Here is a 17,585-nt window from a genome sequence, read left to right on the forward strand (position 1 = left end):
GAAAGGTATCCAGGTCCACAAGAGACACAACAAAGGAATCTATCCTAGGCTGGAGGTAGGGGTTGGGGAAATAGGCAGTCACGAAAGTTTTTCTAACGATGGGACACTGAGATTAGGCTCAAACGAAAAGTAGATGTTGAAAAGAGGAGGCTAGGAGACAGGAGCCAAGCTTTCAATGGCATCCACAGTATAGTGGGCAAGAGTACCATTAATCATTTGGTCTTCTAACAGGTGCTATGAAGAAAAGGCACAAGGAACCAGGATAACGTAAACCAAGGACACTGATTTAGTCTGTATGGTCAAGGAAGACTCGGGATGTGGGGTGGAGGGGAGGGGTAGGGTGGGGAGCGTTTCAAACCATGGGAAGAACACACGAAACTGTGGCTGGAGGGGGTGTGATGGACACGAGAGGCCAGTGTGCCTGGTGCCAGCTCTGTAATACAAGCCTGGAGAGGTGAGAAAGAACCAAACTATAAAAGACCTGCAGCCATGTTCAAGGGTTTGTGATCTGTCCTAAATCAACAGGAAACTATTTAAGCAGGAAGATGAATTGATTTGCATTTGGAAAAGATTACTCTGGCTACAGTATGGAGAGTGAAAAGGGCCTAGACAGGATACAGAGAGACCAGGGAAGAAGCTGTAGCAATCTTCCTGGTCAAGGAGCATAACAGCTTGAGCTAGGGATGGCAGTGAGGATAGAAAGAAGCAGAAAGATGTAAAAGATATTTAGGAGATAAATTCAGTTACACTGGGTAGGGGATGAGGGAGAGGAGGGGTTGAAAAGATTCCCAGATCTCTGGCTTACATGGTTGGATGGCATGGAGGCTGCGGACAGTCTCCCTTCTTAGAGCCTGTGGTCCTGCCCTAGATGTGCAGGCCCAATCCCGATCCTCCATCTAGCACAGGAACCTGGCAGCCTTTACTACAGAAGGGCTGCTCTAACCGCCCCAAGCTCCTGAGAGCAGTGGGACAGTCTCATTGGCTACAGAGCACAGCCACAGTGCCACGCTTCAGAAGGACCCTCACAGGAGACTGGAAGATCGAGCCAGCTCTCACAGCCGAGTTTGCAGAGTTCCCTCTGACTGTGCCCATGAAAGCGACAGAGGGGAGAAAGCAAAAATATGTACTGCTTGCTGTTCTGTGTTAAGTCTGGGACCATGTTCATGCCCAGACCATGCCAGGTACCTCAGAAGATCTCCTAAGCTCAGATGTCTGGGACAATGAAAGTGGCTGGCAGGAGCCACTGGCAGGGTTGGGCCTGACTGTGTGCCCGTGCCTACAAGCGGGGACAAGAGTAGAGGGGTGAGCTATGCCAAGGAACCTGACACCTGCAGGGCCAGCCTCTGTAAAGGGCACTCTGTAAAGGGCACTCAGTAAAGGGCTCAGGGTATCGTTTCCAAGCCCTTTCTGATAGTGTAGGCTCCCTCCTGCAGCCTAGCCTCCCTCTGGGGCAGCTCTGAGGCAGGGCTGAGGGTGTGCTATATCACCTGCTTGGATACCATCTGAGAATAAGAGCCCATCCCATGAACCACTCCTTCTGCTTAGCATACCTTTTCAAAGCCAAGGTCAATACCAGTAGGCTCCTGTGTGGCCAAGTCTCCCAAATAAATGCCTGTGTGTGAGTCCAGTGCTGAGAAGGAACACGCTGGGACAGATTTCACTTTCTCTAGTATGCTTAGCTTTTCAGTACAGTACCTCAGAAGCAGAAAAAAATCCAGCCCAAACTTGACTGTGCTGCCCCATTTATTAGCCTTTCACAAACAAGAGTGGTAGCTGTGGTCTCAACTTCCTGGCCCAGGCCTTTTCTCGGCACTGGAAGGGGCAAGAATCATACAGAGCAGTGGCTTTCAAACTGAGCTCTGAAGTGGAGAGGCTTCTCGAAGCAAAGGGGAAGACTGAGTGGGAACTCTGGGCCCTTTCCCATATTAACCAGGGGAGCTCCAGCTTTTATCTATTGTATACATTTTGTTTCCCAAGGTCACTGTCTTAGTTATCTAGTGCTGCTATAACAGAAAAACCACAAGTAGATGGCTTTAACAAATAGAGATTTATTCTCTCACAGTCTAGGAGGCTGGAAGTCTGAATTCAAGATACCAGCTCCAGGGGAAGGCTTTTTCTCTGCAGACTCTGGGGGAAGGTATCATCAATTTTCCCCTGATCTAGGAGATTCTCAGCACAGGGACCCAGGGTCCAAAGGATGTGCTCAGTTCCTGGCACTACTTTCTTGGTGGTACGAGGTCCCTCAGTCTCTATGCTGGCTTCTCTCTTTTATATCTCAAGAGATTGATTCAATACACAACCTAGTCTTATTGACTGAGTCCTACCTCATTAACATAACTGCCTCTAATCCTGCCTCCTTAAAATCATAGAGGTAGGATTTACAACACATAGGAAAATCCCATCAGATGACAAAATGGTAGATAATCACGCAATACTGGGAATCATGGCTTAGCCAAGTTGACACACATTTTGGGGGAATACAATTCAATTCATGACAGTCACCATTAAAAAAATGTAGAAGCCTTGAAACGATAATCAGAAAACTCCCAACAAAAAAAAGCCCTGGCCCAGACGGCTTTACTGCAGAGTTCTACCAAACTTTCAGAGAAGAGTTAACACCACTACTACTAAAGGTATTTCAAAGCATAGAAAATGACGGAATACTACCTAATTCATTCTATGAAGCCACCATATCCCTGATACCAAAACCAGGTAAAGACATCACAAAAAAAGAAAATTACAGACCTATATCCCTCATGAACATAGATGCAAAAATCCTCAACAAAATTCTAGCCAATAGAATTCAACAACACACCAAACAAATAATCCACACGACCAAGTGGGATTTATACCGGGTATGCAAGGCTGGTTTAATATTAGAAAAACCATTAATGTAATCCACCATATAAATAAAACAAAAGACAAAAACCACATGATCTTATCAATTGATGCAGAAAAGGCATTTGACAAACTCCAACACCCATTTATGATAAAAACTCTCAGCAAAATAGGAACTGAAGGAAAATTCCTCAACATAATAAAGGGCATCTATACAAAGCCAACAGCCAACATCACTCTAATTGGAGAGCCTGAAAGCATTTCCCTTGAGAACGGGAACCAGACAAGGACGCCCTTTATCACTGCTCTTATTCAACATTGTGCTAGAGGTCCTAGCCAGAGCAATTAGGCTAGACAAAGAAATAAAGGGCATCCAGATTGGCAAGGAGGAAGTAAAATTATCTCTGTTTGCAGATGACATGATCTTATACACAGAAAACCCCAACGAATCCTCCAGAAAACTGCTGAAACTAATCAAGAGTTTGGCAGAGTCTCAGGTTATAAGATAAACATACAAAAATCACTTGGATTCCTCTACATCAATAAAAAGAACATCGAAGAGGAAATCACCAAATCACTACCATTCACAGTAGCCCCCAAGAAGATAAAATACTTAGGAATAAATCTTACCAAAGATGTAAAAGACCTATACAAAGAAAACTACAAAGTACTACTGCAAGAAACTAAAAAGGACCTACTGAAGTGGAAAAACATACCTTGCTCATGGATAGGAAGACTTAACATAGTAAAAATGTCTATTCTACCAAAAGCCATCTATACATACAATGCATTTCCGATCCAAATTCCAATGTCATTTTTTAATGTGATGGAGAAACAAATCACCAACTTCATATGGAAGGGAAAGAAGCCTCGGATAAGTAAAGCATTACTGAAAAAGAAGGAGAAAGTGGGAGGCCTCACTCTACCTGATTTCAGAACCTATTATACAGCCACAGTAGTCAAAACAGCCTGGTACTGGTACAACGACAGGCACATAGACCAATGGGACAGAATTGAGAACCCAGATATAAATCCATCCACATATGAGCAGCTGATATTTGACAAAGGCCCAGTGTCAGTTAATTGGGGAAGATAGTCTTTTTAACAAATGGTGCTAGCATAACTGGATATCCATTTGCAAAAAAGTGAAACAAGACCCATACCTCACACCATGCACAAAAAGTAACTCCAAGTGGATCAAAGACCTAAACATAAAGACTAAAACAATAAAGATCATGGAAGAAAAAATAGGGACAACCTTAGGAGCCCTACTACAAGGCATAAACAGAATATAAAACATTACCAAAAATGACGAAGAGAAACCAGATAACTGGGAGCTCCTAAAAATCAAACACCTATGCTCATCTAAAGACTTCACCAAAAGAGTAAAAAGACCACCTATAGATTGGGAAAGAATTTTCAGCTATGACATCTCCAACCAGCGCCTGATCTCTAAAATCTATATGATTCTGTTAAAACTCAACCACAAAAAGACAAACAACCGAATCAAGAAGTGGGCAAAGGATATGAACACGCACTTCACTAAAGAAGATATTCAGGCAGCTAATAAATACATGAGAAAATGCTCTCGATCATTAGCCATTAGAGAAATGCAAATTAAAACTATGATGAGATTCCATCTCACTCCAACAAGGCTGGCATTAATCCAAAAAACACAAAATAATAAATGTTGGAGAGACTGCGGAGAGATTGGAACTCTTATACACTGCTGGTGGGAATGTCAAATGGTAGAACCACTTTGGAAGTCTATCTGGCGTTTTCTTAAAAAGTTAGAAATAGAACTACCATACAACCCAGAAATCCCACTCCTAGGAATATACCCTAGAGATACAAGAGCCTTCATACAAACAGATATATGCACACCCATGTTTATTGCAGCTCTGTTTACAATAGCAAAAAGCTGGAAGCAACCAAGGTGTCCATCAACAGATGAATGGTTAAATAAATTGTGGTATATTCACACAATGGAATACTAAGCATCGATAAAGAACAGTGACGAATCTGTGAAACATTTCATGACATGGAGGAACCTGGAAGGCATTATGCTGAGCGAAATTAGTCAGAGGCAAAAGGTCAAATATTGTATAAGACCACTATTATAAGATCTTGAGAAATAGTATAAACTGAGAAGAACACGTACTTTTGTGGTTACGAAGTGGGGAGGGAGAGAGGGTGGGAGAGGGTTATTTACTGATTAGTTAGTAGATAAGAACTACTTTAGGTGAAGGGAAGGACAATACTCAATACACGGAAGGTCAACTCAACTGGACTGGACCAAAAGCAAAGAAGTTTCCGGGACAAACTGAATGCTTCAAAGGTCAGCAGAGCAAGGGTGGGGGTTTGGGGACTATGGCTTAAGGGGACTTCTAAGTCAATTGGCAAAATAATTCTATTATGAAAACATTCTGCAGCCCACTTTGAAATGTGTTGTCTGGGGTCTTAAATGCTAACAAGCGGCCATCTAAGATGCATCAATTGGTCTCAACCCACCTGGATCAAAGGAGAATGAAGAACACCAAGGTCACATGATAACTATGAGCCCAAGAGACAGAAAGGGCCACATGAACTAGAGACTTACATCATCCTGAGACCAGAAGAACTAGATGGTGCCCGGCCACAACCAATGACTGCCCTGACAGGGAGCACAACAGAGAACCCCTGAGGTAGCAGGAGAACAGTGGGATGCAGACCCCAAATTCTCATAAAAAGACCAGACTTAATGGTCTGACTGAGACTAGAGGAATCCCGGCGGTCATGGTCCCCAAACCTTCTGTTGGCCCAGGACAGGAACCATTCTTGAAGACAACTCATCAGACATGGAAGGGACTGGACAATGGGTTGGAGAGAGATGCTGACGAAGAGTGAGCTACTTGTATCAGGTGGACACTTGAGACTGTGTTGGCATCTCCTGTCTGGAGGGGAGATAGGAGGGTAGAGAGGGTTAGAAACTGGCAAAATTGTCACGGAAGGAGAGACTGGAAGGAGGGAGCGGGCTGACTCATTAGGGGGAGAGTAAGTGGGAGTATGGAGTAAGGTGTATATAAGCTTATATGTGACAGACTGACTTGATTTGTAAACGTTCACTTAAAGCTCAATAACAATTATTAAAAAAAAAAAAAAGTGTAGAAGCCATCCATCTGATCAAATTAACTTCTTCATTTTTCAGCTGAGAAATTGGCCTTCTCCTTGGCATGGGAAAACTGGGCCCGAGGTGCTCAATGAAGCTCTCCAAAGATAATATCCTCTCGGCTTGTTTAGAGTAGTGGTTCTCAACCAGGGAGGGGCCTACTTTGCCCCCAGTCTAGGGACATTTTTGGTTGTCACAACTGCAGGGGAGATTGCTGCTGGCCTCTAGTGGATAGAGGCCAGAGATGCTGCTAAACATGCTTCAATGCCCAGGATGGCCCCCACAACAAGAATTATCCAGCCTCAGTGAAATCCTGGTGAAGGAGACTCCAACTCTCCCTGTACTGTTCAGTAACAAGAGTGCCCTATATGCCAACCAAGAAGTAGTCCCTAATTACAAGGCAGAGAAGTGTAGCCTCTATCTCCGCTTTCCCTTCCCAAGAGCTCCTAGGGATGGTAGAGGAGACAGAGGCCCAGGGAACCCTTATTTAGCTCCAGTCCTAGCAGTTTGGGTTTGGGGCCAGAAGGGCTTACTTTTTATTAAAGTCTATCAACAAAATGGCAAGCACACACATACCCACAAAAACCTAACAGAAATTATCAGTCTACTTCTTTCCAGGGTTGTGCCTCTCTCAAAATTCATGCACAGAAAGATGATTAGATTATGTCAGATAAAAGACTTTGACAACCCAGAAATATTTCAACTGCTCTCAAATATTAGGCTTGTTAATATGCCAGAAAGAAGGCTAAACCTTTGCCCTATATAAAAGCTTTTGTTGATCTCCTAGACAACAAGTTGAAGGCATGAATCCTGCTGTTAGGTAATTTGTTTGGCTTAGGTTTTAGAACTGGCTTACTCAGAAGTAATGAGATCAGAAGTGTCCATCCCACAGAGCCCTTAGCCCCCCATGGGCTTGTGCAGACAAGCTCAAGGGGCAGGGGTGGGAGCTGAAGGCAGGCGCTGCAGCCAGAGCAGCTATACTTTTAGCTATTTCGTTTACTATACTTAAGTGATCCTACTTAAAAGAAGGGGTTCTGCTGCCAAAATCTTAATAAAAAGGTTTGAAAGACACTGTATTAGCCCTTCTGAATACTAAGGTAGTCCTCAATGTCTTCATGAATTTTGTTTCCACTGTTACCTTGGGAGCAGACCTTTTGGATCTGAAATACTTTGCTCAAATAATTACGGTGTTACATGGTAATCAAGTTCTTAGGCTAGCCTGTGACACAGCTGACATAGGAAAATGCATTGAGTTTCGATGCTGAACTTGGGTTACCTCTCCTTGTTTTCCACATGGAGGTAATTCCTTTGAGCTTCAGCTGCCAGCATCCCCACTTGGAGAGCCTGACCTCAGCCTGGGCCCCCTCTCTTCTTGCTCCACATTTTTTTCCTCACCACCACCTCACGCATTGCCATCGAGTCGATTGCGACTCATACTGGAAACCCTGGCGGCGTAGTGGTTAAGAGTGATGGCTGCTAACCATAAGGTTGGCAGTTTGAATCCACCAGGTGCTCCTTGGAAACTCTAAGGGTCAGTTATACTCTGTCCTATAGGGTCACTATCAGCCACACTCTCTTCCTAGGCAACCTTATCTACATTCAGGGCTTTAGTGAGGGTTCTATGTGCTGACAATTCCCAAATGTGTTTCTCCAGCCTAAACCTTTCCTGGAGCACCATACTCATTAAAAAAAGAAAAACAAACAAAAAAACCGTTGCTGCCGAGTTGATTCTCACTCATGTCACCTCAAATTCAGTATGTTCAAATTGAGCTCAACATCACCTCCCACAGACCTGGTCCTTCTAGTATCCTCTATCTTAGAGAAGGCCATCATTATCTACCTGGTCATACAGAAATCTTTCTCCCTTCCCTTACCACATTCAATCCACTACCAAGTTCAGTTGAGTTTACTTACTACCACTTCTCTCCATTTCTACCACCATCATTCTAGACCAAGTGTCTTAGTCATCTAGTGCTGCTATAATAGAAATACCACAAGTAGATGGCTTTAACAAAGAGAAATTTATTCTCTCCCAGTCTAGGGGGCTAGAAGTCCAGAAATCATGGTGCCAGCTCCAAGGGAAGGCTTTCTCTCTTTGTCAGCTCTGGGGAAATGTCCTTGTTATCACTGATCTACGAGCTTCTCAAGGCAGGAACCTTGGGTTCAAAGGATGTGCTCTGCTCTTGGCACTGCTTTCTTGGTGGTATGAGGTCCCCGTCTCTCTGCTTGTTCCTCTCTTTTATATCTCAAAAGAGATTAACTTAAGACAAAACCTAATCTTGTTGACTGAGTCCTCCCTCATTAACATCATAGAGGTAGGATCTACAACACACAGGAAAATCACATCAGATGACAAAATGGTAGACAATCACACAATACTGGGAATCATGGACTAGCCAAATTTACACACATTTTTGGGGGACACAATTCAATCTGTAACACCAAGCCACCATCATTTCTTGTGTAAACTATTGTGATGGCCTCTTAACTGGTCTCTCCATACCTACTATTGCTTCTCTTCAATCTTTTCTCCCTGAGGTAGCCAAATAATTAAAGAATTCAATTCTGATTATGTCATCCTCCTGCTTTAAAAAATTCTCAGTAGTTCCCTATTGCTCTATGATTAAACCCAAACTCCTTACCGTGACCTACTAAGCCCTGTCTGCTTTTCCGCTCTTGCCTCTGCTGAACTCACTGTCTTCTTCTCTACACCACTCTCCATACCCCTAACGCAATGGACTTTTTTCCAATTCCTAAAGTGTACTACGCCCCTTCTTGAGTCTAGGCTTTAACACATGCTGTTCTCTGTGCCCAGAATGTTCTTGCCCCTCACCACCCCTTTAGCTGGTTGATTTCTACTCATCTATCATCAGCTCATGTTTCACTGTTTCAAGGACACCTTCCCTGTCCTCCTCTGTTAGACATTCTCTCAATACTTTGTACTTCTCTGTCACTTACTACACTGAAGGATAACAAATACTTAATTAGTTGTTTAATACATTCTGCCTTGCTAGAGAAATGTTCTAGTAGAGTAGGGACCTAGAACAGTAGTCCACATAAAATAGAAGAGTAGTTAAGATTAGGGGCTTTCGTGAGTAGTGTCTGGGGTCTTAAAAGCTTGTGAGCAGCCATCTAAGATATTCCACTGGTCTCACCCTGTCTGGAGCAAGGGAGAATGAAGAAAACCAAAGATATAAGGGACAGAAGGATTAATGGACCACAACTACCACAGCTTCTCCCAGACTGAGTCCAGCAAAACTAGATGGTGCCCAGCTACCATCATCGACTGCTCTGATAGAGAGATCACAATAGAGGGTCTTGGACAGAGCTGGAGAAAAATGTAGAACAAAATTCTAACTCACACACACACAAAAAAGTCCAGACTTAGTGGTCTGAGAGAGACTGGAGAAACCCCAAACATGGCCCTCGGACACCCTTCTACTCAGTAATGAAGTCACTTCTGAGGTTTACCCTTCAGCCAAAGATTAGACATGCGCATAAAGAAAATGAGACTAAACAGGCACACCAGCCCGGGGGCAAGGACAAAATGACAGGAAGAGACAGGAAGAGACAGGAAAGCTGGTAACGGGGGAACCCAAGGTCAAGAAGGGGAAAGTGTTGACATGTTGTGAGGTTGGTAACCAATGTCACAAAACAGTATGTGTATTGATGGCTTAATGAGAAACTAGTTTGCTCTGTAAACCTTCATCTGAAGTATTAAAAAAAAAAAAATTAGGGGCTTTGGATCAAGAAAAGGTTTGGTCCAAATCCAAACCTTGCTTGCTAGCTGTATGACCATGGGCAAGGTATTTAATCTCTCTGGTGTTCATTTTCACCATCTGTAAACTGGGTATATAATAGTTCCTACCTGATAGGTTATGAAGATTAAATGCATTTTTATTTATATAGTGCTAATAACAGTATCTGACACAAATTAAGTGCTAGATGTTTATTAAAAAATGCAAATGATTAATGCTTGTTGCTAGATTAAGGATCTGGGGAAGTATAGGTCTTTTCCCCCAAAAAGACAAGTATCTCAGGCTCAGTTAGAATCCTCAGTCAATAATCATGGCCTGCTTAACTCTTTTGTTTACTGGTGACTGGAGGAATTTTTCCCTTTTTTAAATTGGTAGATGACACTCTGGAAAAGACAAATCTAGTGAGAAATATGCATATTTAAATTTCTCATGAGGAAAGACTTCTCAGATAGAGACAACAATCCATAGATGTAAATACAACAAAATATCACCCTGAGTTTGTGGTTTTGTTCCTAAGGTAGGATGGTATTCTCGCTCTGCACTCCTCTATTAGAGACCCCAGGCAGAAGTCCCAACCAGCTGGGAGGATGCTGGGACTCCTCTCCACTGGTGACCACTGATTCTGTGGGTGTTCGCATATGGGAACCAAGGACCTTCCTGAAAACCTCTCTTCTCGTCTCAGGCTTTTCCAAAAGACCTCGAAGCTTTGGATTAGGTAGACACAACATAATGGACCCTTTTGAGAACTTCATGAAAGCTATGGAGTTTCTCCAGAAAAATGCTCATACATACAATCTCTAAAATTGTGCGTATAATTTCAAGGCTTTATGGACTCCCTAAACCATTACTGGACCTTGAACTAAAAGCCTTGGATTTGAACAAGTAACCCACTTATGAGAAATGGGTCAAAACAGGACTCATCTTCCTTGTCAGAAAGTAAGTGCCATAACCACAGGCTTCTCAGCTAAGGGAGATCAGAGTTCTGCCCAGTGCTCCACTACTAGGTGGTGAGATCTCCTTGCAGGTTGCAGAAAGACTGCTGTTCTTCTTGGAAATGGAGAGGCTGCCATCTCTGGTTATCACCTGAAGATCTACAATACAGTGCACATGCATGTATGTGGTATCAACCTCTCCCACACTTGAGGATATGAAAAACTCACGTTCACCAGGGAAGGCCAGCCAGGCAGTGCAGAAGTGAATCACAGCATATAACCTGGTCACCTGGATCACGGACACACTTGGCTTGGATGGCTCAGGTTTCTTTACTCAATAAGGATTAGGGAGTGGGGGGTTACTGGCTCTTTTACTTCGTATGGAGTCTATATTAAAGACAGCTTCCCCCTTCTTTTAAAATGCAAGCTCCTAGGCTGAGAGAACACTACGAACTGAAGGCAAGGGCACATGCTCCTTGCTCAGTGCTGGGGTCCCCTGCAGCTGCAGAAGACAGACACCTTACCTGTCTGAGAGCTGCCCCGAAATGAAGGAGCCCACCAGCACACCCACGAAAAACAAGGAGATTGTGAGCGGGGCCTTCCAGTCGTCCTCACACACCAGGTTCCACTGTAAGAGCAAAGGGATGTATCACTCACTTCTTTTTTTAATTGTTTTAATTCTAAGACTTCTTGGAAAATTAAATGAGAATATCCTGCATCCCTACATGCTCTGTTTACATTAGGGCATGGTATGTCAATTCCCTTAGGTGATGGCTCCCCTGGGTAGCAGGGTAAAGAGCAGGTTCCCTCTTGAAGGGAGAGTGGGCTCCGCCATCCGGTTTTTCATAGCTTGCAGCCCCAATGTCTTGCTTCCAATTTGAAGCAGAGGGGACAGGCAGGGAGCAAGCACTCTGTCCACATGCCAACCCTTAGGAAAAGGCAAGGTCTCCCATGTTTGCTTCTAAGAATCTGGGCAGAGGTCAGCAGTATGGCTGACGCAGGGCTCCCTTGCTCAGTGGGGTTCAGGCCATGGCATGAATGGCACAGGAGTGACTCTGGAGTGGGCTCTGGGCCTGTAAGAGTCAAGGCATCCAGCAAGGAGGCTGGGGCCAGCGGGCACCATCCGGACCTGTTCCTTCAGCTCTGTTCAGGTCCCCACCCTGGGCCTATGGTCCCTGAGACCTTCTGGTGACATTTTGAGTTGGAATCCTCGACTCTACACACCAACAGCACTTGGGCCCAATCATGGCAGAGCACTCTGAGCTAGGAGTCAGGAAACTGCATTCTGGCTTCCATTCTACTGTTAACTGGTTGTTCAACCTCAAAGTGTATTTTTCCCCCTCAATACCCTGATTCCCATTTGTAAAACAAGGATTAGGGAACAGTACAGGCAGCAGTGCTCTAGTTTCCCAGCACCCAACATGTGGGTCCATATTCAGTTACCATGAACAGGAAAAGAAGTCTGTGGGCCTGGGATGGGCCTACAGGAAAAGCAGTGGGACACTCAGACATTAGGCTGGCCCAACCTCACAAGGAAACAAAAGGAAGAAAAGCCAAAACAGGAAACTTGGTAGTTCCCAGAAAAACACTTCTCGGAACAGAGAGATGGTGCTTGTAGTAACTAAAAAGCTCTACAGGCTTCTCACATGAACAACCACCCTCCAGGGAATTCAGACCCCTGCCTGCCTGGTGCCTGATTGCTGGCCTGCCCTTCACAGAGCCAGCTGCCTTTCCAGTAACCAAACAAGGCAGGAGGAGTGTGTGCCTCCTGGAATAAAGCCATCTCTTCTGGGCCAGTGATGGAGGGAAAAACAGGTCTACTCGAGTGCCCTGCTGTGGCAGTGTGCACACACAGCTACCTCCTATAGGGGAGGGGGAGGAAGGGGGGAGGAGACTGCTGGGAGTGAAGAACCTCACAGCTGAAGATAAGGATCACTCAGACTGTGCTGGCTCTCCCCTCTAGAATAAGCATGCCCAGGGAAAGGCTGAGAGTGGGGTGGCAATCCCCACCCCAGAGAGGAATTGGGAGTATCCAACCCCCAAATCCAAAGGAAGAATCCAGTGATGGGATCTCTTCCCTCACTACATCCCAATGTGCTGGCCTGTGAGTGTTAGGCCAGATTATGGATATTGCCATGCTTTAATAAATATGATGGGATCTATTTCACAGCTAGCATGCATTACTTTTGTTGCAACGAAGATGAAAAAAATGAATCATGGGTCAGCAGCTGTTTCTCAATAGGTATGTCATAAGGGCTATCACAGCGAACTAGAAATCCAAAACGGTTTCTGCAGTGAGTTCTGAGGTTGTAGTCTCCCATCCCTACCCCAGCTCAGATCCCCAACAACAGGCTTCTAGGGAATCCACAGCCAGGTGCTACCTGAAACCATGTCAGGCCACGCTCTGTGGTGGACAGGGTGACTGCAGTGCTCATTTCAGGATAGGTTCCCAGAACACCTCTCAGGCTTCTGCAACCTTACCTCCTCCACTCGGTCCAGCCTGTCCCTACTCTGGACAAGTGTGAAGAGGCCAGGAGGAACTGTGCCCTCCATCCACCACTGAAAATCTTTGACCACTCTCAGGACCTGACTTTGGGCCCTCCAAAAGCAAACATGCACTTAGTACTTCCTTCCTACCAAACACAGGAGCCAGTAAGTGGCGTCAGGAAAAATGAGAGGCCTCAAAAATCAATACAAGGGCAGGCATGGAATGGCTCCCAACCTAGTCAACCCATCCTCTCACCTGTTGACCACCAGATGGATTGCAGTGGGCTCCAGGACTTGGCCTGAATCCTCCTGAGGGGTGGGATGGGAAGCCCACAGGGTCCAGGATAAGTACCCCCTGCTTAGTATGTTTATAAAAATATCTAGTGTTGCTACTGACTTCCTGGTTTCCCAGTCATGACAAAAGCAGCTCATCAATGAGCCCACTTGGTAGGTGGGATGGGCTGTACTGGCTGACAACAGGTACCCATGTTGAAAGTGAATGTGTGGGGTCACAAGTTCAGATCAGGAGTCTAGCATTGCTACCCCCCAGCTGGGTAAGCTGTGAAAGCCACAAACCAAACCAAACCAGCTGCTGCTGAGTCAATGCCAACTAATGGTGACCCCACATGTTTCAGAGTAGAACAGCATTCCATAGGCTATGGTCTTTTGGAATCAACTGAACAGCAATGGGTTTTTGGGTGATCTTTTGGAAGAAGATTGTCAGGCCTTTATTCCGAAGTTTTTTAACTGCCAACCTTTTAGTTAGTAGCTGAATGCTTAACTACTAGCGCCACCCAGGGACTTCTGCTGTGAAAGCAGGCCCAACCTAAAAACTCTGGGAGCAACTCTGACAAGGGACCTGGCCTTGCCATCCTTCCCGGTCAGAAACATGCCTCTCAAGTGGCGATTGTTTCATGGTGTATATATATGTCAAAGCTTTTCAAATTGTGTACTTTAAATATGTACAGTTTATTTTATGTCAATCATAGCTTAATAAAGATGTTAAAATATTTAAAAGACAGAAATGTGCCTGTTGCACACAGTACATAACTGGTGCTGCATCTTAGTTCTGAGAAATGGAGATGGGACCCTGGGACTAAACGTTCTTACCTTTGAATTGGCTGGAAGGGAACAGACATAGAGTCAGTCCCCACAGGGCAGAGGTTCTTCCCTGATGGGACCCATGCCTAACCTTTACAAGGGTCAAACACACTGGTTAGCACTGCATGTTACTGAATGCCATGTATTCCTACGCACACTTTGTCCTGCCTCCTGCAGCAATTAATGGTGGCCCTACTGGATCCTTACCCCAAGGCCGTCAGGGCAAGAAGAGGTGTTTGCCCCTATATCCCCTACAATGCCTGCAGTGCACTGTACAGAGGACAGACTCAGTATATGTTTGGTACATAGGTGAATTAGTAAATGGATGGATGAAAGTGCTGCCAATCTTCAACACCATACTATCCTTTGGACTTGGTCCTTGGGCTTGATTGACCAAAGCCTAGAGGAACCTTCGACTTCATTTTCTAGAATAAATTATTTTATTTTCTCTTCTACTCTTTGCCCTGTGTCAGCTATTAGACTTGTGACCCAGGGTGTCAGTTCCAGGCTAGCTAGAGAGGGCCTCAATCTGACCACTCATGACCAGATGGGTCTGCTATGACTGTGCATGCACAGGGGACCTTAGGGGCCCAGCAAGTGGCTCCTCTAGCTTGTCATGCAGCTGTGAAGGCAGGGATGAGAATATGCACTTCCCTTGAGTGACAGAAGAAGTCAGCAAAGGCATAGCCATGAGGCACAAGCTCCAGGTCTCTCTGGTCTCTCTACCCCAGAGTTAGCCCTGGCCCTGCCTCCCACGTGGCTATGGCTTTTCCTTCAGGCAGACTTGAGGATAACAGTGGGGGCTCTCCCATTCTCCCAGGACTGTCTATGTACAAGACAAGGCTGATGGTGCAGAGAAAGAGGCTCCCTAAGACAACAGGGAGGGATCAGAGTCCTGTCAAGGACTGGGGCTGGGGGCTTCCTGTAACCAGAGATAGGTAGGGAATAAAGGGATGCAGAGGCTGCCAGCTCTTAGCAGAAGGAACCCCAAGTCATGGTTGCTAGAAGAGTTAGAAGTTTCTATGGAACCTTTCTAGTTGAAGGCTGTGCTGGGATATGGTGAGATAAAAAAATCACCCAGGTTCCCATAGGAGGAGGTAGTCCTGGTCTGGCGGAGAAGCACTCAGGGGTTGGAGAAGCACTACAGGGTAGGATGGCTGATTCCTCAGAGTGCCAGGGACAGCTGAGGAGCTAGAGGTGGCGGCCAGGCCAGCCTAGAAATAAGTGGACCACCAAACTATGCCTGAAACGTGGAGCACAAACCTCTTTTACCTCACAGTGTCTCCTTCTTTCTATCTGTCCCAACACCTTGCTCCAGATCCACAGGGCCAAGCCCCAGTCAGTGGGATCAAACCAAAAAACCAAACAGACTGCCACTGAGCTGATTCCGACTCATAGAAACCCTATAGGACAGAGTAGAACTGCCCCATACGGTTTCCAGGGAGCGCCTGGTAGATTCAAACTGCCGACCTTTTGGTTAGCAGCCATAGCTCTTAGCCACTACGCCACCAGGGTTTCTGTCAATGGGACAGCAGATTACATTTCTTTTAAAATATTTCATTCAATTCTTTTCAGCCAACCCTAGCTTTTCCTTCTATGAATTACACTGTCCTTCTTTGCTACAGCTGCTAATCAAAGGGTGGGCAGTTTGAATCCACCAGGCGCTCCTTGGAAACTCTATAAGGCAGTTCTACTCTGTCCTATAGGGTTGCTATAAGTCGGAATTGACTCGACAGCACTGGGTTTGGTTTTGTTTTCCTTTTCTTGATTTTCTCAAACTTTAAGATTTCTTAAAGTATTCATTAATTCACTGAGTGAAGTTTTCCTGAGTTCCCCCTCTGTATCCAGCATTGTGGCAGGAATTGTGAGAGATGCAAAGATGTATATCTACCTCAGATTTAAGTATTACATATACATGCTTCAAATAAAACAAAGAAAAAAATATTGAACAGGAGATCTAAGATTTTAGTCTTCTGTTGAAAAACATGAATAGGTATATAGGGTCGCTATGAGTCAGAATCAACTTGACAGCACTAGGTTTGGTTTTTGGTTTTACCACGGTACTTACAAATACATCTATGTATGATTTAGGGCAGAGGGCAGGCTTAAGGACATTTAGCAGGCACAGGACTAGTCAGTAGGCCAGGTCTGGGTTGAAAGAAAATGGGCCTCAGAAAACAGCCAATTAGAACGTTGATGCAACAGTTTCTAACAGTGACTGTTCACCTGAAAGGAAGGTACAGCCTGAGGTCAGGCATTCCTGCATGGGAAACAAAGGGCTAAATAAAGGATTAATCTTGCCTCCGTGCAAAGACTGACAACCTTTAAGTAGGTGAAAAGGCAAACAGGTCTTATGAAACTGCTGAGGCAGCTAAATAAATGGCCATATATGAAAAACTAAAGATTGACATTGGCATCAACGTAGCTCAGGAACTCCTCTGGCACAGCCAGCTTTTGGAAGCTCAATGCCACCACCACTCTCCGTAGAAGGCAGGATGGGGCCAGAAAAGCGGGAGCGAATGACTAGACTAAGCCAAAGGACCTTCAGGGATTGAAGTAATCCAAAGAGATACCAAGAGCTTCTCCTGACTTCACGGCCTCCCCTTTCCTTGGGCTGCCAAAGCAGAATTTGTAGGGACACCCATGTCATGGAGTTTAGTTTCCCCTCTTGGCCTCTGCCTGCAACCCCTGGGACAGCTTCTGCTATTAGTGCTCTCACTGGCTTCCAGAAGGATAACAGGCTCACTTGTGAGGCTAGGACCCAGGGTTTTGCATCAGTTGCAAGTTCTGATTCTCCATAGACTCTTGGGCCACGCACACAGTCTGTTACCGCCACTTATTGCTCCGGCCTCAAACCTAACTGATGATTTCCCCCTCTTCTGTCAAGTGATGATGCCTCAGAATGCTGGAATGATGTCACTAACTATGAAATTGCAGTGGGGCTCAAATCACACTCCTACTACATGGAGATGGAGTTAAGTGGGCACAAGTGATGGGACAAACGTCCAAACATAGAAAACACACACAAAGACACACACACTTGCACAGACAAGTGAGTCTCTAGGGGGAGCTCTCAGACTCTTTTGAGGGGTGGTGGCTCCCAGAAGCAACATACCCAGGGCCTCCACGTGGGAACCTCTTTGAAGCTCCAGAAGGGAACCTAAGTATGTGCTTCCAGCATGGTTTGATGACATACAAGACCTGTGACTCCCTGCCCTTTAGCCTCCTCCCTGTGAACCCTGCCCTTCTGCTATGCTGAGTTTCTTGTGGTTCCAGACTTTGCATTACCCCTGGGCCTTCACCTTAGTATTCTGCCATAGG

At 45.2% G+C, this 17,585-nt stretch overlaps 2 protein-coding genes across 4 annotated transcripts in view; one reads left to right on the forward strand and one right to left on the reverse strand.

The window, feature by feature from the left end:
- P4HA2 (prolyl 4-hydroxylase subunit alpha 2) overlaps window positions 1-17,585 on the forward strand; it is a 287,775-nt gene that overhangs the window by 72,384 nt on the left and 197,806 nt on the right. The gene's annotated exons all lie outside the window — the stretch shown is intronic.
- The window catches only part of SLC22A5 (solute carrier family 22 member 5), a 45,361-nt gene that overhangs the window by 26,009 nt on the left and 1,767 nt on the right, over window positions 1-17,585 (reverse strand). The window contains exon 2 of the mRNA XM_049872644.1: window positions 11,201-11,304. Coding sequence (XP_049728601.1) covers window positions 11,201-11,304 — 104 coding nt within the window. The remainder of the gene's footprint in view (window positions 1-11,200; window positions 11,305-17,585) is intronic.

Source organism: Elephas maximus, chromosome 2, assembly GCF_024166365.1.
Source record: "Elephas maximus indicus isolate mEleMax1 chromosome 2, mEleMax1 primary haplotype, whole genome shotgun sequence".
NCBI classification, from domain to species: domain Eukaryota; kingdom Metazoa; phylum Chordata; class Mammalia; order Proboscidea; family Elephantidae; genus Elephas; species Elephas maximus.